The sequence below is a fragment of the Coregonus lavaretus genome (genome assembly GCF_964263955.1).
Source record: "Coregonus lavaretus genome assembly, chromosome: 9".
NCBI classification, from domain to species: Eukaryota; Metazoa; Chordata; class Actinopteri; order Salmoniformes; family Salmonidae; genus Coregonus; species Coregonus lavaretus.
The window spans coordinates 15912007-15934812 of record NC_139996.1 but is presented as its reverse complement, the minus strand read 5'-3'; the positions used below and the strand labels follow the sequence as shown (position 1 = coordinate 15934812).

The 22806-nt window shown below is 42.2% G+C and overlaps 1 protein-coding gene across 1 annotated transcript; it reads right to left on the bottom strand.

Annotated features, from left to right (window-relative positions):
* Positions 1-19698: 19698 nt before the first annotated feature.
* LOC311134914 (RAD51-associated protein 1-like) lies at positions 19699-22498 on the bottom strand. The gene is made up of 8 exons (XM_084168681.1): positions 22380-22498; positions 22043-22089; positions 21821-21944; positions 21540-21643; positions 21186-21353; positions 20839-21018; positions 20604-20738; positions 19699-19989 (listed from the first exon to the last, which is right to left on the bottom strand). The coding sequence occupies exons 1-8, from the start codon at positions 22394-22396 to the stop codon at positions 19862-19864; spliced, it is 903 nt and encodes a 300-aa protein (XP_084024807.1). The 5' UTR covers positions 22397-22498; the 3' UTR covers positions 19699-19861.
* Positions 22499-22806: the final 308 nt, after the last annotated feature.

Genomic DNA, 22806 nt, shown 5'->3' with positions numbered 1-22806 from the left:
CAGATCTATCTTGTTCTATTTGGTCTCTGCGTACTCAATACGCACTTGCAATGAGCAATGTGTCTACCATGGTCAAAATGTACTGCACGTCTGTGGCAATGTCAATCAAACCATAGCTATTGTTTATTGTTGCATGAAAAAGCTGCTATTCTCTATTAACGTCATCAGGCTTACTGGAGCATTGCCGAAGTGTCACCCAAGGCTGCCACTCAGTCTTTGTTTCCTCCTCACACAGCCTCATACAGCTTTACTAAAACAGGAACACTTGAACAGACTGCTGGACTCCTAGGGCCCCCAGATCTCTGGGGCTTATAGGTGGGAGCTCACAAGTCAGTCAGTCAGTCAGTCAATCAGTTAGTCAGCCAGTAAATCAAGCAGGGATGGGATTCATGGGAGGGGAGGGAGTGAACAGCAGGCAGGGAGGGCCTAGTTGGCCAAACCTCCTCTCAGACTCAGAGCCAGAGGCCCTAACCGGCAGCCTGCAGCCTGTTGTGGCTCCCTAACAGAAGCCAGGCGCCGCCAGGAGACACAGCACAGACAGTATCAGTGTCTCCTGACGCTTGGCAGAGGCAGGAGTCAGGGTAATGACTTGGCTGGCAGGCACGCCGCAGCATCTGCAGTTTAGTCAGCGAGCAAAGCGACAGCACAGCTCGGGGAGAGATGTGGGTCACATTTACAGGTGATGATAAGGTTGCCCCGTGTGATGATACGTTTATGGTGCCCGTGTGAGGATTAGTTACCATAATCACCATACCCTCTATTTATAGGTCAGTTTTATTCATGTCCATAAAACCAATGTGGCCCCGTGGCCAAGAGTCGTGTGTCAGAGTAGCTGGGGACATAGATCTGTAGAATAATCAGGCTCAGGTCAAGCCAAGCCAAATCCCATTAGCCATGTGAAGGGCCTTTCACAGTACTGGCAGGGAAAGCCAAAGCTGGTCTCCTAGCAAAAACTAAAGTTTCACCCAAACAGACCAAATTGGAGGGAAATAGGATAATGTATTAAAGGAGAAAGACACTGTATGGGAGCTAACAGATACATACGCAGCTTTGTGCTTTTGATGACAGATAAATAAGTACTGTAAACTGTGAGTTAAGTAAATACAATTTAAGTAATCTCACAAACAAAGCCATCAAACAATTAACTATGAAAAAATATAATAATCAATGATATAAACTCTGTCTGACTGTTTAGGCCTATAATAATTACTGCAGGTGTTTAAGTGCTCCATAACGGGGGTGGGAGTGGACCAGTGGCCTAGTCACTCACTGTAGCGTCAATAATGTGTGATATCAGTGCCAGCCGACTGGTCTAGGCTACCAACACACAGACCTCCCACAGCCTAATCCCCCCAGTACTGACACACTCCCACTAATACTGGATTCATATTCTATTCCTATCTTATACATTCAATACATGGATGTCTTGAAAACCTCTAATCACATTAAAGAGGTCTGGTGTTATCATGTCTGGCTTAACCCCAGACAAGATCAGAACCTCAGAGTGGACAGATGCCAAGTATAGTCAACATGGTACATATTCTACAGAGGGCACCTTCCCTGGCCTGGTTTAGGGGATGAGTGTACTTTCAATTACGGCATTGTCTTGTTTTATGTCTTTTGTCCCCTGTCAGAATCCCTCAAAACTAAATCCCCAGCCTTCCACAAGCTGCCCCCGAGCCACCAACATGACCACAATGAGCAGTGTGTTAGATTATCTATGGTCTGACCCTGAACAGGAGAGAGAGAGAGAGAGAGAGAGAGAGAGAGAGAGAGAGAGAGAGAGAGAGAGAGAGAGAGAGAGAGAGAGAGAGAGAGAGAGAGAGAGAGAGACAGAGACAGAGACAGAGACAGAGAGAGAGAGAGAGAGAGAGAGAGAGAGAGAGAGAGAGAGAGAGAGAGAGAGAGAGAGAGAGAGAGAGAGAGCATTCTCATCATCATGTTATAAATAAAAATGAGTCACTTCCTTAATGCAGAATCCGCACTGTTTACAGTCATCATCATGACTATATTCTACATAATGCCAACTCGCCTTTTGATGACCCTGGGCAATGCAATCAAAACTCAGTATCAATAATATACTAGACAGACAGATATGGTACAGAAACCATATCCATACCCTTGCTCTGAGCAGAGAAGCTGCAGCAGTACTGTGATAGCCAATCGATATCAGCAACATTGTGCAGGCCAAATGTGAATGATACAGCAGATTTAGTCCATTCCTTCAGCTCTCTTGTCTTTGCCATGCCCCTGCTAAACTGCGCTCTTAAAATACACCTGAATTAGTGCCACAGATATTAGGGGACCAAGATAGTTGATTATTTTACATTGGAATTGTGTGTCCAAATTGACAATAATACATTGGTTGACATTATTGGCCGCTTTCCATGGTCCTGGAGAAGTTACAAGCAGAGGAGCACTGTGTCACCCAGGTAAGACGAGCATCATGATGTCACCACCAGCCCTTCTTTCACGTGTAATAACTCACACACCCGTCACCTTCCACAACAGACTTTGCAAATAAAATCAAAGTTTATTGGTCACGTACACAGATTTGCAGATGTTATCGCATGTGCAGCGAAATGCTTATGTTTCTAGCTCCAACAGCGCAGTAATTAATACCTAGCAATAAATAATAATACACACATAATCCAGAAAAATACAAAAATAAGTTCAATAGGATGAGCCCTGACTAGAATACAGCATATAAAGTGGGTGAAACAGTATGTAAACATAATTTAAGTAACCAGTGTTCAATGACTCTATGTACATAGGGCAGCAGTCACTAATGTTGCAGGGTAGAGTACCGGGTAGTAGCCGGCTAGTAACAGTGAATAAGAACAGGGTAGGGTACTGGGCGGTTTAACAGTCTGATGGCCTGGAGATAGAAACTGTTTTTCAGTCTCTGGGTCCCAGCTTTGATGCACCTGTACTGTCTCCGCCTTCTAGATGGTAGCAGGGTGAACAGGCTGTGGCTCGGGTGGCTAAGTTCCTTGGTGATCTTCTTGGACTTCCTGTAACACCTAATGCTCTAGATATCCTGCAGGGCAGGCAGTGTGCCCCGGTGATGTGTTGGGCTGAACGCACCACCCTCTGGAGAGACAGTGCAAGGTGATCCCCTTAAGTCACAGACTGGACACAAAAGCTGTAGTCCAAAACCAGTGAGACACGAACAATAACAATTACCGCAAATGTGGGAATTAACCCGATGACATGTGTAAATGTACAATGGGAATGTACACTTGTTTTTTCATAGGCCAAAAGCCGCCAAATACAAGGGCTGTTCCAAAGCGTGTAATCAAATCACATCGATAGCCGGGTCTTTGACAGAGATAGCTTCTCAGAGACACTATGGCTGTATTCTAGTAAGGCTCCATTCAGGCCTGGCTCATTCAAAAGGCAAACAGGCACTCACACAGGCCTCAAAGGCCTTTTTCTGACCAACGCATCTCTCATTATGTTATTTATTTTTACATTTGTCAAGTTCACAGAGTGTTTTTTCTTTACTAGACAACAATGCATTATAATGTTCCTGATATCAACTCAGATATCCCGGATCTCACTTCATGAGCAAATGTCTCAAAAACGAAATACAAAAATCAACCTTCTTATGTAGTATATTTCGGAGCAGGCAAGTCTTCACACATTACACGATGATGGCCCGTCCCCATAGAGGAAGAGCCGGGCTGTGTTTTGGCACTACTATCCAACCGTACCCTACCATTACTCTGTGTTGAGGAACAACAGAGCCTAATGTAACAAAGCCAGTCACTAATTAACATCGCCCTGGGTTGCTATTTACACAGCATTCCCTGCAAATCCAATTAATGTTCATTAGACTTGGGGAGCCGCCCAGCTGTCCTCTCTCAGCGATGCCACAACAACTGTGCCATGGAAACAGCGTCCAGGACAACAGCCCGTCCCGCAGCTATCACAGCCCTGTGGAACAATGGGACAGATAACATCCACACATGGCAGAGGGGACACCGCTTTGCTCCCTGGCTCCATTGTGGTGGCGGCAGTGTGTCGAGCTCCAAACGCTGAGTGGCCTCGACCACGTGACGACCTGTGACAATAAGACTGACAGCCTTTGTGCTCTCTGGGCACTGTGACCCAGCATACAAGTCTCAGTGGCCCTCTGACTGACACATTTCACCTCCATTTCAACACTGACTGAGCCACAAATGAAATGGGGAAAAAAATAGTAAGGACATTATTGATAAAGGCAGTTGTTGAGAGAGTGGGTTGAATAACGTTTCATTAGTTGGATGAGTGGTGGGTGGGAGTGTGTGTTCCTGACCTGTGTGGGGAATGTATAGGTTAGGATTCTCAGTTGCAGTACTATGATGTACTATGGCCGGGGTCTTTAATGCAGGGAAACTTAAATCCGTTCTACCTAATTTCTACCAGCATGTTAAATGTGCAACCAGAGGGAAAAAAACTCTAGACCACCTTTACTCCACACACAGAGACGCATACAAAGCTCTCCCTCGCCCTCCATTTGGCAAATCTGACCATAACTCTATCCTCCTGATTCCTGCTTATAAGCAAAAACTAAAGCAGGAAGCACCAGTGACTCGGTTAATAAAAAAGTGGTCAGATGACGCAAATGCTAAGCTACAGGACTGTTTTGCTAGCACAGACTGGAACATGTTCCGGGATTCTTCAGACAGCATTGAGGAGTACACCACATCAGTCACTGGCTTCATCAATAAGTGCATCGATGATGTCGTCCCCACAGTGACCGTACGTACATACCCCAACCAGAAGCCATGGATTACAGGAAACATCCGCAATGAGCTAAAGGGTAGAGCTGCCGCTTTCAAGGAACGGGACTCTAACCCGGACGCTTATAAGAAATCCCGCTATGACCTCCGACGAACCATCAAACAGGCAAAGAGTCAATACAGGTCTAAGATTGAATCGTACTACACTGGCTCTGACGCTCGTCGGATGTGGCAGGGCTTGAAAACTATTACAGACTACAAAGGGAAGCACAGCCGCGAGCTGCCCAGTGACACAAGCCTACCAGACGAGCTAAACCACTTCTATGCTCGCTTCGAGGCAAGCAACACTGAAGCATGCATGAGAGCACCAGCTGTTCCGGATGACTATGTGATCATGCTCTCCGTAGCCGATGTGAGTAAGACTTTTAAGCAGGTCAACATTCACAAGGCCGCAGGGCCAGACGGATTACCAGGACGTGTACTCCGAGCATGTGCTGACCAACTTGCAAGTGTCTTCACTGACATTTTCAACATGTCCCTGACTGAGTCTGTAATACCAACATGTTTCAAGCAGACCACCATAGTCCCCGTGCCCAAGGACTCTAAGATAACCTGCCTAAATGACTACCGACCCGTAGCACTGACGTCTGTAGCCATGAAGTGCTTTGAAAGGCTGGTCATGGCTCACATCAACAGCATTATCCCAGAAACCCTAGACCCACTCCAATTTGCATACCGCCCCAACAGATCCACAGATGATGCAATCTCTATTGCACTCCACACTGCCCTTTCCCACCTGGACAAGAGGAACACCTACGTGAGAATGCTATTCATTGACTACAGCTCAGCATTCAACACCATAGTGCCCTCTAAGCTCATCACTAAGCTAAGGATCCTGGGACTAAACACCTCCCTCTGCAACTGGATCCTGGACTTCCTGACGGGCCGCCCCCAGGTGGTAAGGGTAGGTAACAACACATCTGCCACACTGATCCTCAACACGGGGGCCCCTCAGGGGTGCGTGCTCAGTCCCCTCCTGTACTCTCTGTTCACCCATGACTGCATGGCCAGGCACGACTCCAACACCATCATTAAGTTTGCCGACGACACAACAGTGGTAGGCCTGATCACCGACAACGATGAGACAGCCTATAGGGAGGAGGTCAGAGATCTGGCCGTGTGGTGCCAGGACAACAACCTCTCCCTCAACGTGACCAAGACAAAGGAGATGATTGTGGACTACAGGAAAAAAAAGAGGACTGAGCACGCCCCCATTCTCATCGACGGGGCTGTAGTGGAACAGGTTGAGAGCTTCAAGTTCCTTGGTGTCCACATCACCAACGAACTATCATGGTCCAAACACACCAAGACAGTCGTGAAGAGGGCACGACAAAGCCTATTCCCCCTCAGGAGACTAAAAAGATTTGGCATGGGTCCTCAGATCCTCAAAAAATTATACAGCTGCACCATCGAGAGCATCCTGACTGGTTGCATCACCGCCTGGTATGGCAACTGCTTGGCCTCCGACCGCAAGGCACTACAGAGGGTAGTGCGTACGGCCCAGTACATCACTGGGGCAAAGTTTCCTGCCATCCAGGACCTCTATACCAGGCGGTGTCAGAGGAAGGCCCTCAAAATTGTCAAAGACTCCAGCCACCCTAGTCATAGACTGTTCTCTCTGCTACCGCACGGCAAGCGGTACCGGAGTGCCAAGTCTAGGTCCAAAAGACTTCTCAACAGCTTCTACCCCCAAGCCATAAGACTCCTGAACAGCTAATCATGGCTACCCGGACTTTTTGCACTGCCCCCCCACCCCATCCTTTTTACGCTGCTGCTACTCTGTTAAGTATTTATGCATAGTCACTTTAACTCTACCCACATGTACATATTACCTCAACTACCTCAACTAGCCGGTGCCCCCGCACATTGACTCTGCAACGGTACCCCCCTGTATATATAGCCTCCCTACTGTCACTTTATTTTACTTCTGCTCTTTTTTTTCTCAACACTTTTTTTGTTGTTGTTTTATTTTTACTTTTTTTGTTTAAAATAAATGCACTGTTGGTTAAGGGCTGTAAGTAAGCATTTCACTGTAATGTCTGCACCTGTTGTATTCGGCGCATGTGACCAATAACATTTGATTTGATTTGATTTGATGAACAGACTCATGAATGTGACTCCTTTTAGCCTAATTCTAGCCTCATTTTGTGGGACAACACCCACCAGGGCTGACTGTGTCTCCAGGCCTCTGGGCTCCTACCAAGCAAGTAAAGTGACATGTGAACCCTCTGCTCTCTGACACTGATACAGCCCTGTAATCTAGCGGAGGTGAGGTCTCTCTAAATTGGCTGCTTTAATTCAGTGTCCGGTGTCAGTCGAGGACAAAGCTGCGATGAGAAACCTTATCAGGGACAGAGTTCATCAGAATATTGGGTGGCAATGCAGTGCACACTGTGGCCTGGTTCCCAAGGGGGTGGCAGTCTGAGTTGAGCTAACTAGGAGTGGGAGCTGAGCCTTAGGGCTGGAGCATACAACATGGTCCAGGCCAGGCACAATCCATTGGAGAATGTGCACCTGGTCTCCCTTCACTAAAATGTTTAACTACTGCAAAACAGAACAATGTACCCTCTAAAAACAAAGGTATCAAGCAGTTGGGGTGTTAAAAGTGTATTTTCATGTAATAGAACTCCTTTGTGGATCGAATTAATCAGTGGAAAGTGTCATTGTAGCACAATACCCTTTTACATTTCACATCCTGCAGAAGTTGAACTGCAGTGAGTGAGGCACTTGATGCCTCTGTCTAGAGATGACGCAGTGGGTTCTCAAGGCTGTCTAGCGAGAGCAGCAACAACAACATCACTAGCCGATAAAAGAGCCTGAAAGATAATCAGCCTCCGCTAAAAGCTCAAAATATCCAACTGTTTCCTTGGCAACAGTTCTTGTTGAAACATTTCTCAGAGGTGCAAGAGGTATCAAGGCTGTTTGTCTATCTCAGTGTGAAGTTATAAGTTATTTAGACAAATGCTGACAGCGTCAATGCCAACTAATAAAACATCCTAGCCTGAGGCTGCAATGTTAAGTTCAAAGCACTATACAGGGCAAAAAATTGTGCAACAAAAGAATTGTGCTACAATCAGATCTACGTGACTAAAAAGAGATGATTTACATTATTGATGAATGACAATGTTAAAGAGCAACTGCCCCTAAAAACCAACTGCTCATTTAGAAAACAGCCTATGTTTTGTTCCACAGGATACAAGTGGAAAATATAAAGATCCAGGCCCCTTACACTTCAGTGTTGTGATGCAAAGATTCTAGCTAAATGTATAGCGCATAGAATTAAAAAGGTATTGTCGGACATTATTCATTCTAATCAGACAGGTTTTTTACATGGGCGATACATTGGAGATAATATAAGGCAAGTACTGGAAACAATAGAACACTATGAAAAATCTGGGAAAACAGGCCTACTATTCATAGCAGACTTCGAAAAGGCATTTGATAAAGTACGACTGGGGTTTATATATAAATGCCTGGAGCATTTCAATTTTGGACAATCTCTTATAAATTGGGTTAAAATCATGTATAGTAACCCTAGGTGTAAAATAGTAAATAATGGCTATTTCTCAGAAAGTTTTAAATTGTCAAGAGGAGTGAAACAAGGTTGTCTACTATTGGCATATCTATTTATTATTGCCATCGAGATGTTAGCTATTAAAATCAGATCCAACAATAATATCAAGGGATTAGAAATCCAGGGCTTAAAAACAAAGGTGTCATTGTACGCTGATGATTCATGTTTTCTTTTAAATCCACAACTTGAATCCCTCCACAGCCTCATAGAGGATCTAGATACATTTACTAACCTCTCTGGATTACAACCAAATTATGATAAATGTACTATATTACGTATTGGATCACAAAAAAAATTCAATTTTTACATTACCATGTAGTTTACCAATAAAATGGTCTGATGGTGATGTGGATATACTCGGAATACATATCCCAAATGAAATAAATGATCTCACTACAATACATTTTAATAGAAAGTTAGCAAAAATAGATAAGATCTTGCTACCATGGAAAGGTAAGTACCTGTCAATTTGTGGAAAAATCACCCTGATTAACTCTTTAGTATTATCCCAGTTTACCTATTTGCTTATGGTCTTGCCTACGCCTAGCGAACAGTTATTTCAATTATATGAGAAAAAAATATTCAATTTTATTTGGAACGGCAAGCCAGACAAAATTAAACGGGCCTATTTATATAATGAATATGAATTCGGAGGACAGAAATGATAAAATATTAAAGCATTAGACCTATCACTAAAAGCTTCAGTCATACAAAAGTTATTGTCACGCCCTGACTCAGGGGACGCTTATATGTTGAGTCAGGGTGTGTATATTCCTTGTTGTGCTTTGTCTATGTTTAGGATCTAGTATGTCTAGTTCTATGTTGGCCGGTGTGGTTCCCAATCAGAGGCAGCTGTCGCTCGTTGTCTCTGATTGGGGACCATACTGTCTCCTGAGTGGCGCAGTGGTCTAAGGCACTGCATCGCAGTGCTAGCTGTGCCACTAGAGATCCTGGTTCGAATCCAGGCTCTGTTGCAGCCGGCCGCGACCGGGAGACTCATGGGCGGCGCACAATTGGCCCAGCGTCCTCCAGGGTAGGGGAGGGAATGGCCGGCAGGGATGTAGCTCAGTTGATAGAGCATGGTGTTTGCAACGCCAGGGTTGTGGGTTTGATTCCCATTGGGGGGCCAGTATGAATAATAATATGTATTCACTAACTGTAAGTCGCTCTGGATAAGAGCGTCTGCTAAATGACGTAAATGTAAATGTAATGTAAATGTTAAGCAGCCTATTGGCACTGTCTAGTTGTGGGATCTTGTTCCTGGTAAGGTTGGTTGTGTATTCTACCTTAGGACTTCACGTTTCGTTTCCTTTGTTGTTTTGTCGTGTGTTTATTAAGTTCAATAAACATGTACGCATATCACGCTGCGCCTTGGTCTGACCCGTCATTCAACGAACGTGACAGTTATACTTAAATCCGAACTGGTTCTCTAGCAAATTAGTAAAATTGTCTCACCAAATGATCAAGAATGGCCTTTTTCCCTTTATTCAGATTACAACCTCTCACTTTAAGTTATTTGAAAAGGAAATAATCTCCCAAATATCATTATTTCTAAAACAAGCCATAGAAAGTTGGTTGCAATTTCAATTTAATCCTCCAGAAACGACAGAACAAAAAATGCAACAAATATTGTGGTTAAACTCAAATATACTAATTGATAAAAAACCTTATTTTTTTTGACAAAATGTTTAAAAGAGGTATAATCTTCGTAAATGATATTATCGGTAGGACTGGTGGAGTTATGTCGCACATGCAGCTAACAAAAACATATGGAAATGTCTGCTCTACACAAAATTACAACCAAATAATTGCAGCATTACCGCAAAAATGGAAAAGGAAAGTGGAAGGGGGAAAAAGTAAGGAACTTGTCTGTCGGCCTTCCATTAAAGAATATATTTGGTTAAAGAAAATTGTGATAAATAAAAAAGTATACCAGTTTCATTTAAGGACCAAAGTCTTGACAGCCGTCCCATATAGATTGCAAAATAGTTGGGAAGAGATTTTTGACGTACCGATTCCATGGCATAGTGTTTATGAATTGATACGCAAAACGACGCCGGATTCAAAACTCAGAATTTTTCAATTTAAATTATTATATAAAATTATTGCTACCAATAGAATGTTATTTATATGGGGGATACAATCTTCCCAGCTCTGCAGATTTTGCTGCGAAGAGACAGAATCATTAGATCATCTGTTTTGGTACTGTCCATTTGTAGCTTGTTTTTGGACACAGGTCCAGGAATGGCTAAAGGATTGTAATATTTACCTGGAGCTAACCCTGCAGATAGCACTACTGGGTGATCTGAAAAGTCATAGTCAATCGATCAATAATATAATAATACTTTTAGCAAAAATGTTTATTTTCAATTTACGATCTGTAGAAACAATGAGAATAGAAAGGTTCAGAACTTTTGTAAAACATCACAGTACAGTTGAAAAATATATGGCAAATAGAAATCCAATATGGATGGTGTTAAGAGATAGATGGGAGGTGTTGAATGGAGCTGAAGGATGGGACTAATAACAACAACTAATAACAACAAGATAACTAATGTAAAGCATACTGTGTCCATAATAAGTATATAGGTTATAGGTTGAGAGCTTTTGTGAAAGAGCACAGTTAGAAAAATATGGCATATAGAAGCAAACCAGATGGACATCATGAAAATGATCAGAGGAAGTTCAGGAGTAAAAACAAACAAAATATAATTATTGTAGAATTTGACTGGGTCCATAAAATGTATATAGTATGTATGGGCTGGAAGTAGAGGCCTAAGCGTTGTTGTTCACTAGTTTACTCCAATTGGGGAAGGGGTGGTGGGGTTGGAAAGTAATGAAGGGAAATATAATTTAAAACAGGATATGTGTGTGTGTATGGATGTATGTATATATGTACAGTGAGGGAAAAAAGTATTTGATCCCCTGCTGATTTTGTACGTTTTCCCACTGGCAAAGAAATGATCAGTCTATAATTTTAATGGTAGGTTTATTTGAACAGTGAGAGAAAGGATAACAAGAAAAAAATCCAGAAAAACGCATGTCAAAAATGTTATAAATCGATTAGCATTTTAATTAGGGAAATAAGTACTCCTAATCTCAGCTTGTTACCTGTATAAAATACACCTGTCCACAGAAGCAATCAATCAATCAGATTCCAAACTCTCCACCATGGCCAAGACCAAAGAGCTCTCCAAGGATGTCAGGGACAAGATTGTAGACCTACACAAGGCTGGAATGGGCTACAAGACCATCGTCAAGCAGCTTGGTGAGAAGGTGACAACAGTTGGTGCGATTATTCACAAATGGAAGAAACACAAAAGAACTGTCAATCTCCCTCGGTTGGAAAGTAATGAAGGGAAATATAATTTTAAAAAGGATATGTGTGTGTGTATGTATGTATGTATGTATGTATGTATATATATGTGTGTGTGTGTATGCATGTGTATATGTGTATGCACTAACTGTAAGTGTATGCATACTAAATGTATGCACTAACTGTAAGTCACTCTGGATAAGAGCGTCTGCTAAATGACTAAAATGTAATATATATATATATATATATATATATATATATATATATATATATATATATATATATATATATGTGTGTATGTATATATATATATGTGTGTATGTATATATATATATATGTGTGTATGTATATATTTATATATTTGCGAGGGAAAAAAACACATGGGGGATTGGAAGTGATGCAGACAATTACATTGATGGAAGTTACAATCTATCTGAAATATTAAAGCTGATCTACCCCCTAAAAAAAAACAATTCAAAAGAAGAAAAAAAAAGGTTCGAAACACTATACAGGGCAAAAACTTGTGCAACAAAAGAATTGTGCTACAATCAGATCTACGTGACTAAAAAGACATGATTTACATTATTGATGAATGACAATGTTAGAGAGCAACTGCCCCTAAAAACCAACTACTCATTTAGAAAACAGCCTATGTGGCATCGATAGGAGTCAGAAACATTTAATCTACTGTCAAAATTCACTACAAAGTGTAAATGGGATAATTTTGTTCATAAAGTCAGTCTCGTCCAAAACAGAGTTTTGTGAGACTTGTGGTCTTGACTGCATCACAACATAAATGAAGGTTGGATTTGTTTCAATCCTGCCCACATGCCCACAGCTGGCAGTACACAAGTAATAATCAATTCAGAGTGCAGCAGCACGCACCCAAACATAATGCCTGTGGTAAATTTGCTATGACTTTGGATATCCCCATGGGGCTAGTTAGGGACCATCGGTAAATTACACAATGTATGTAGGAAAATATGTTACAATTCCAATAGCTCCAAATGTCAAAAGACTTAAAAACCTTAAACCAACTATAAATTGTAGAAATTAATATGCAAATATTGAAAGCATTTAATGAGAAAACTAAATGGTGTGCAACATGAAATTATTGTCTCAATTACATCTCAATTACATACATGTAATTTATTGACGGTCCCTAACTAGCCTCAGTGGCGATAGGCTGTCCAAAGTCAAACCAATTTTGGCACGGTCCACACCAGCCAGCTGAAGCTAATTGGCTAAATAATGTGTCTAACTCTTCCCACCTGCGAACATACACAAGAGACATCCACATTATACCACACCCCAATACCAACTCACGTTTTAATTCAGTCATGGTGGCTAGCATTTCTTAATGAACCAAATCTTAAACGAGGTCAAATCAGGAAGTGCAGTCGCCCTTTAAAGGACTTGACTGTAGTAGCATATTGAAGTTACCATATTTCTGCTGTGCCTTTGGACTGGGTGAATTTATATTTGTTTGAGGGTGCTCATGTCATGTCCAAGAACATTTGCAATCTTTGTTCCACATTGTGGCAATCTGACAGGCTACATGTAATTTCTGTGGTGATGGAAATGACAAGTTACCTCGTCTTCATTTTCCTTTGTTCTTCCATGATTACCTTGTTTTCAGCCTAATTCCAAACTGACATCCCGTTGAGGTAGTTATTAATAGACCCAGTCCCAGGTAGCATGGAAGCCACTTCCTGTTCTGTCTTACTTCAAAGGGAATTAGTCATTCCTTCCTGCCGGGGACTGTCAATTCCCATGGCAGTGGAGTGGCCTGTATGAAAAATGTATCAGCAGAGAGTGGAACCAGAGTGGAACCCTGACCTGGTGCTGACAGGTGATGTATTGACCACACTCATCTCCCTGAGGCTGGCCCATACTAGGTTTAGGTCACACTCACACCTGACTGCTGGAGCTCTCAACAGAAAAATGGTAGGCTACTGTACCTAGAGCCCTCTTTTGAAATGTTGTAGAAGGCTCTGACTGCACCAATAATGTGGCCCAGATTTTATTGATCCCAATGTTCCTGACTTTATAATAAGTCTGTTTAGTCTGACGGATGTATGGATGCATGCAGGGTACACCTCTTTCACATTTTCCGTAAGATCAATGTGATTATTTTGTAATAAGAGTTATATGATCATGTAATAACAGTGTTCTAAAACGCGTGTCTGGTTTACTTTGGTTTCTGGTGACATGTACACAAGTTTACATTCAAAGAGAGGGCAGAGAGGACCAGTCAGGTGGGCAGCGAGCCTGGGGCACTCCTAATAGCACATGCTCAGTGAGTGTGGAGTGCACAACAGTCCTACAACCTGCCTCCCAGCCCAAGGGACCAAGACTCCACAGACACAAGGGAATAATTGGTTTCTGGATAAATCAGCCCCCCTTTTGATTAAGCTAATGGGAGCCTTGGACATAAGTGCAATACCATTTGCTTTGGGGTGCTTTGAGCAGAAACAACCTACTGTACTGAAAAATAGAAATGGCAGACAGATTTCTGGAAAACTCACAGGCTGTGCATTTCTGATAGTGTTTTCGTCCTACCTTTTTCAGCAGTGGGAGGGAGACACTATTTCTCTCCTTTATCAGGTTTTCCAGCTTCTTCTTCATTGCATTCCTGTCAAAAACACACAATATCCTGTGATATAAGATATTCAGATGGTTTAATAGCCTCGTTTATCTCAGAGAAGTTGATTGTCATGGTTATCCAATTAGTTTGTTTTAGAAAGGTTGCCCTTTTCTTGGTTTGTGTAGGCTGAGGTACAGCTCCTAGGAGCAGGGAGCCTGTCCTGGATCTATTGTAAACCAGTGGCATACTACTGACCCCCACTGGCAAAGACCTGCTTCAAAATAAAAATAAACATGATCCACATTTTGATAGCCTACTCCCCTACAAATAGCCTACTAACTAACCTCTTCTCCTCGGAATGATTAGGCGCACTCATGATTAACTATATTAAAAATCAAACAGATTACTGTGCTGTCACGATCACGCCTGTCTGACCTCCCCGAATACTTTCTTATAAAATGATGATATCGCGCGGATGGGGTCCGGCAGCGTGTTGTAGGCTATCAATGTAGCTGAGCTGCGGGGAGGGGGCGCGCCTCCCACGCTTCAACCGTGCAGCACATTTATGGCGCTCTCTCCGTAACCAGGGTAATTTCTCAGTACTCTAAAAACAATGGATCTAATGGCGTCACAGTTACACAAGTTCTCTAACATCTATTTGTTCGAATTCGGGTCGGATCCATTAATGATTTTGTGGTTATCTGGTCTGGACCAGTTAGGGTCCTTTCCCGAGGCCCCAAGGTCATAAACTGAAGATGAAGTGTGACTCAAATAAGAAAGGGATTTTATGTTTTGTAATTTGCAATATAACTGTAGCCTAGAAGATCATATATGTATCTACAACGGTAGGCTATGCCTGCAGTGAATGTTATCATCTTCACACATTCATGTCTGTTGTTATTAGGAAATGTGCTAATAGTCACTGAGTTTACTCATTTACATTTACATCATTTAGCAGACGCTCTTATCCAGAGCGATTTACAAATTGGTGCATTTAACTTATGTGGGACAACCACTTTTTTTTATGGGGAGTGGGGGAGGGTGGGGTAGAAGGATTACTATTCCAGGTATTCCTTAAAGAGGTAGGGTTTCAAGTGTCTCCGACTCCGCTGTCCTGGCGTCGTGGGGGAGCTTGTTCCACCATTGGGGTGCCAGAGCAGCGAATAGCTTTGACTGGGCTGAGCGGGAACTGTGCTTCCGTAGAGGTAGGGGGGCTAGCAGACCAGAGGTGAATGAACGTAGTGCCCTCGTTTGGGTGTAGGATCCGAGCCTGAAGTTAAGGAGGTGCCGTTCCTCTCACAGCTCTGTAGGCAAGCACTCATCATCAGCCAACAGTCCAATAAGCTAATTGAACAATTCCACTGAATAAATCAATACCCTTCAGTTGCATTCAGTTGCCACTGAATGCACCCTGCCAAGATCATTCCTGATTAAATTAAGTGAAACACCTGTAATGCATATCATGCAGTCACTGCAATAAATGAAACATCCCAATAATTGTGGATAATAGTATGCTACCTGAGACATTTGTTTAGTTCAATCTGCGTGTGATTTGTGGCTGAAAACTGTCATCCAGGAAGGAGAGACGTGCAAGCAAATAAAATAAAAAATAAAAATAAAACTACTGAGTAAAATAAGACTTCCTTTCACTGAAAGTGACTTCTGTTACATTGTCACTATATAACTTAACCATCAAGCAAAAAAATAGATAGATCAATAAATTGTAAAATGGCTAATTGAAGAGCGTACTTATGAAACCTCACCAATAACATCTCTATTCTTTCTTCTATGCAGGAAAAAGCACTGCAAGTTTGCGGATTTGGAAAATTCACCGAAGCTGCACCCAAGCAGATCTATAGATACTGGTACACTGTCCTACCAAAAACATGTTTTTTTTGTCTCTCAATAACCACGTTTCCGTCCACAGCTTTTAAGCGAGTAAAGTCATATTGTATTAAAAAAAATCATGACAACTGTGACGGAAACAGGACGTTTCGGTGTAATTTTATATAAATGCCGACAGATAATTTGTCATGATTTGTGTCAGTAAAATTAATTATGCGGGAAATGTCGGTGGAAACGCCTTCATGCGCAAATATTGATATAATAAACATTACAGTGCATTCGGAAATTATTCAGACCCCTTGACTTTTTCCACATTCTGTTACGTTACAGTCTTATTCTAAAATTGATTAAATTGTTTTTTTTCCCGTCATCAATCTACGCACAATATATCGAAGTAAATTTGGAGTCACGCGATGATATGGTGTGTGGTCTCCCACTACTACTCGGGGAACCATGCAGTTTAGTAGGCTACAGATGAAATAAATTATAATGGACTTCACAGGGTGGTGAAAGTGCACGGTGATGAGCTTGATGCTGCAATCCAATAAATATTGAGGGTCTTCTTCTGGTAACATGATTGATGCTTGACTGCCGTTTGACAAATAAAAAATATTCTCGCTCTTATCCATAATAATCTCATCATGTAGACTAGACAACACGCACAGCCTACCCGCACTGTATCTGAGCTGTTGGCTAGAGCGCAGGTGCCAAGACCAAAGTAGGCACATTTACTATTTAACGCAACGTTTTTGTGACAAAACTATCCGTAGAGTTGAAAACGCGATGGCAACACATTGAACTTTAAATTTATATTCGGAACATGAAACCTAAGCGGAAAAAGTACATTTTGTCATTTTGTCTACGTCATCACGCAAATATTTTTTTTGATATGCATCAAGTCCATTTGGTAGAAACATACTGTACCACTGGAGCGCACAATTAATGTTCCAGCAGGGGGATAGCTGGATCAAGCAAACTTCTATAGTCTGAGGGTGGAAATAACCATGATCAGAGCTGCCAACTCTCACGCTTTCGCCGTGTGACACACGTTTTTGCCTGTTTTCACACGCACTCACGCCACACATCCAATTTCTCACGCAAAAAAAATCGGCCGAGACTCGTTCGTTCTTTTTTTCGAACTCCCCGACGGTAGATGGCGCTGATGAGCGCCACTGAACCATATGCGCTGCACCCCGAAGTTAGCGACAGAAGAAGAGATACTATTGCTGCGAAAGACAACAGGAGAAGAAACGGTCACTACCTCAAGAAGTCTGATAAGAAGCTGAGCTGAGACTAGGTATGTAACAATGAAATGTCGTCCAATTGAGTACTCACTCTCTTAAACTTTAAATCTTGAAATAAATTATTTGTTTGTGCGTGTGAACATGATTTAGTGTGGTGAATGTATTCCAAAGAATTTAACATAAATACAGGAAATGTGTGCAATAGTCATCAATATTTTTGTTACATGATGAGGTGGGATTGGATTTTGCTTTTTTTTTTTTTTCATTCTGTGTTTCTTGCCGATATCTGCAGGGATCCTCTAAAACAGGTTTCACCTACTATATTTGTAAATGTCTGTTATAGATGGTGAAATTCGAACGCAAGCTATGTTCCAAGTTTATGGTTCCAGCAGCTCTGCAGTGCCATGAGGAGCCTTGTGAAATTGCCTTTAAAGAAAAGGCAAACCATTTACCAGGTTAGTATTTGACTATTATTATGATCAAACACTGTGATATGTGATATTTAGCCTTGTACCTTATACCGATATGCTGTATCTGTGACAGGCTAAACTTAACAGATTACTCGACGAGGGTGACATCACACCACAGCAGGTGGATTCATTCCATGAAGCTGTGTTGTGTTTCCTGACAAGTGCTGTGGACTATGCACTTAAGAAGCTGCCACTGGAAGAGCCACTGATCAAGCACGCACAATTTGTAGATGTACGGCAGAGGGCTGAAAGTGACATCGAAGATGTCCTGTACTTTGTTGAAAGGTTAGTTTTTTTTCTCTAATTATTGTCTATCATCTTAGCTAAAATACCCTGTGTTTTATGATGAGGTGTGTTCACTCCTAAACTGCACATGAGATATTCTTATGTGGCTTCTCCTCAAAGATGTGTATGAACTGCTGCTGGTTGATGACTATATACCTAAAACGTAACAACTTGTAACTCTACTTTCATAAATAGGTTTCCCCATCTCCTCCCATACCATGGGCCAGAGGAGCATGGTATCTAAATTATCAGACTATGCCAATGATATCCCTGCAGGACCAAACTGAAATGGAAAGCTTCTGGGCTGAAATGGCAACCCGGAAGCATAAGGTACATTTTTTTTCATTTTGTCTTTCCTTTTGGCAGGTGTGGCTTGGCTACATCTGTTGCTTAAAATTGTTGCATGCATATGTGTCATGCATGTTGCAAATTATGCATGTTTTTATCTGAACTTTGTTAATGGATCAACCTACAGTATACTTACAGTATTAATCAATCAAAAATCAAGGTATGTTTTTCCATTGTGTTTTGGTGCATTTTCCATAGGTGACAGGAGCCAAAGTATTCGAGAGGCTTGCTGCCGTCGCCAAGCTTGTCCTGGTGTTGCCCCATGCAAACGCAGATGCTGAGAGGGTGTTTTCAGTTGTGGGACTGAACAAAACCAAGAGAAGAAACAGCCTAGCATTGGATGGCACCCTGTCCTCAATAATGACCATAAAGATGGCCAATCTGGAGCCCTGCTTCAAATGGGAGCCCCCCTCCGATATCATCAAGGCCTCCAAGAAGGCCACAGCCAGTATAACCATGCTGACAGATCATAGACAAGAGGCTCATTTGAGATGAGCCCGGTCTGCGCAGAATCGATCACCGGCGATCACCGCCCAATGCATGCTGGTTAGATTTGTGTCCGACTTGATCCCGACTTTCTCTGACGTCATGCACACGTGGGCAACGATAACCTCATGAGATCAAGGCGGCAGCAGTTCTGAGACGCAGGCAGTGCAATTGCTTTTCACCGACTGCAGGACCCAGGCGGACCCAGGACAAAATCTCACTCCAAGGTTTTTTGAAAAGTTGGCAGGTATGCATGATGGACATGGGTGTCACGGATTCAGCTGAGGCTGCTCCTCCTCCTTGCTCGGGCAGGCTTCGGCGTTCATCGTCGCCGGAGTACTAGCTGCTACCGATCTATGTTTCTGTGTTCAACTTGTCTTGTCTTTATTGTTCACACCTGGTTCCATTATGTATTGATTACTTCCTATTTAACCCTCTGGCTCCCACTGTATTTTGTGCGTGTTTGTTGATGTTTGGTTGTCGTCTGGTGAGCGGGTTTGTGTCCTCCCTGCGTGGAGGTCATGTTATTTACATTACCCACGAGTAAAGTACGTTTTCAATTAGCTCTGTGTCCTGCGCCTGACTTCGTCCTACCGATTCACACTGACACCCTGACAATGGGTGAAATCTGAGTTACAACCAGAGTAAATACTGTATCACAAAAAAATGTACACCTGTATGCAAAGTATCAATAAATACTTGTTAATATTACAAAAAAATACTGCACAATTGCAGATATGGTAAGGAATGCATGTTAAATAAATAAACGTTTTTATAAATAGCAATCACTATAGAAAACATTTAAACAAAAACGAGTACAGAATTTCAATATTAGCAATGCAACACAAGAGTAACAGGCTAAACACACATTACACCAAAGAAGAAGATTCTGACTTCTCTCTGTTTAGTAGGGCAATAGTCAGTTTCCACTAGCAGTGGGGTGCAGGGGTTTGACCCTTGCTAAGCGGGACAGTCCCAGTCGCAAGCCTTGTCCTGGGGACTTCGTGGTGGAATTTGCGGTTGAGCTGGGACTTATTCCACTCTGTGCTAGTGATAAAGGACAGAGAGTTGAATTAAGCCACACAGACACACATATATAGGGAGAATCTCAATTGGATTTTTCCTTGCCTCCTCTCCTCCGTCCTCTCCTCGCCTGCTTTTGAAAAAGGTCAAGGTAATCGAGGAGCAGAGGCGAGGAGAGGAAACGTGGACACAAATGCGCTTGCATGAAATGAGACTCTCCTTCTCCACTCGCGCGTCATCAGGCAAATTATGTTTACAGTGGTGGAATCCCCAAATAAATGTGTAAAGTGATCAAATCAAATGTAGCTAGTTGTGCAATACATTTTATAGATAAAAGCACAAGTAGCGTATCATTTAGAAATGTGTGCATGCTTTTCTTTCGAAATAACACCTGCTGATTCAAATTAGGTGTGGCGGGTTTTAAAACACTTCAGCGCTAGCCGCCAGGAAGATACTCTTGTGAATCCTTTGCTGAAGTCGGTAATCGAGGAGGGAAGCTTACTCTTCGGTTTGCCTACTAACGAATTGACACTCTCCTCGACCACTTATCGGTTTCCGGGTCGCGGAGCACGGAGGAGTCGAGGAGAGGACAGACTTTTGCCCAGTAGAGAATCTCCAATTGTGTCACTGAGCCTCACCTGGTGGATTCCACTTTGGAAGCCTGCCCCCTACTGGGCTGATAGGGGATGGTCTAGCAGGTAACGTGGGAGTGGCATCAAGCTTCCTCTGAGTTGACACAGGCGTTGATGTAGCTGGAGTCGGACTACAACTCTCTGTGGTGGGAGTAATGTAAGCACAATATACTTTACATCCAAAATAATTGGGTGAACATTCCTTATTTATGGAATTCGATAAGGTGAATCAGAGAAGCACCTGAGGTGGATTGTAATTTGCTTTTGGGGAATTTTTTAAGCTTCTTTTCATCTGCTTTCTTAGAGGCTGGAGGTTGAGCTGTTTTGTTTTTCTTCCCCGTTTCCCCCTTTCCCACTTTCTTTGCAGTGAACTCCTCATCGCTCTCATCCTCCTCATCAAAACTCTGCTCACTCTCTGAGTCTGTAAGAATGACGGTTTAGTAATAGGATTGTAATTAAGCATCATGTTTCCACATATGTTATTCACAGTTTAACACAAGGTAAATCAAAACACTGCTATGCAGTGCAACAAAATGAATAAAATTTTAGGGCATTAACACACTGAATATGATGACAGATGGTGGCTACCTGGTGTGCAGGTAGGCTGGTAATCCTTATCCTCCCGCCCACTCTCACCCTGGCTCATCCTCTCCACCTTCAGTATGGATCTCTGTTGATCTTTAGCTTTGATAGCTGCCCGTCTCTGGCTGGAGGGGTTGACATTGGATCCCCTCTCACTTGTGACCTCAAGAAGGCCTAGGAGAGAGAGATAAAGTCAATAGAACACAGAGACTATAGGCAGGGTTTACTGTTAATGTTGTGTCATGATTTACAGCATGTTCAGCTCTGTCTGAGATGTTATACAGTAGGTTTGACATGGTACTATGTTTCTTTAAATAATTTATGTTCATAAAGGCTTTATAAAAGGACCACTGAACATACTTATTCCACTGGGTGCTTTCTCTACAACTACAGCTATTTGGAGCACTGAGAGAGAACAGGATGCTTGTGAACCCACTTCATTCTCTTTGTCATCCAAAGACAATCTGAAACACACACAAACACAAAACAGTGACTGTCTATTACCAGCCTACCTGCACACTGATAAAATAGTGCCTGACTTTGTTGGCAGTGTGTGAATATGTTTTTCTGTGTTACACCTACAAAACATATGTAGCAATAGGTTTTCTATTTAAAAAACAAAAAACAAATTATAGGCCTACATGTTCTTTGAATCCTGACCGAAAGATTTGCTTGATTGATGCAGACTCTTGTCTCTCTGTGGTTCTTTGACAAGGACCCGAGCTTTCTTGCTGGAAGGCCCTTTCATACAGGCAAAATCTTCATCTGATTGAACAAGAAAGACAAAACATTACAAAAAGCTGGGGCATTGACATTCTGTAAAAGTTGAGAATGTCCAAACAGTTGACATCATCATCACGTACCATCATCAAGCTCCATCAAGTCTGAGTAATTCAATTGGTTCTTGGCTCTTTTGACAAGAACAAATACTCATCATTCATCACACTAAAACAAAAAAGTAATCATTATCGTTGCAGCTACTGTCAGCCTGCTACCTGTAGATCAGTTGAGGCTGCTGAGGGGAGAACGGCTCATAATAATGGCTGGAACGAAGCGAATGGAATGGCATCAAACCATGAGTTTGACTGTATTTGATATCATTCCACCTATTCTGCTCCAGTCATTACCACGAGCCTGTCCTCCCCAATTAAGGTGCCACTAACCTCCTGTGGTGTAGATTAGTTTAGCTAATTTACACACCTTGTTGGTCGAGCCATAATATCGTATTCAGCCAACTTGAGAAACCAAACTCTACTAGTAGCTAGCTACTGAATGACGTGACTCAAGTCTGTTAACAGTGTCCAAACTAGAAACAAAATGAAATAGTGAATAACTTAGATAAAAGACCACATTGAAATAAAATAGTACAATTTCGCAACTTGTTTATTTCAAACTATCCCGCGACAAACTGAATCTGGCAGATCTATTTATTGGGTTTCTATTTAGGGGATTCGTTCTTCATGTAACGTTACATTGGCATATTGTTAAAATATGTACTGTTAATGACACAATAGAAAACCATTATTCTACTAATAAAAATATACAAATCCATATGGTTCCACGTTTGTGTCCTACGTGTAGATTGTATTAATGTTTTGAAAATAAAATATGACGAAAGTTGTATTTC

What these genes read in the sequence shown, in the direction of transcription:
- LOC311134914 (XM_084168681.1), bottom strand. An exon ending in CTTGATGGAGCTTGATGATG is followed by an intron (nt 21,945 to 22,042) that starts GTACGTGATGAT and finishes TTGTTCAATCAG; the next exon opens with ATGAAGATTTTGCCTGTATG. An exon ending in CCAGCCTACCTGCACACCAG is followed by an intron (nt 21,019 to 21,185) that starts GTAGCCACCATC and finishes TCATTCTTACAG; the next exon opens with ACTCAGAGAGTGAGCAGAGT.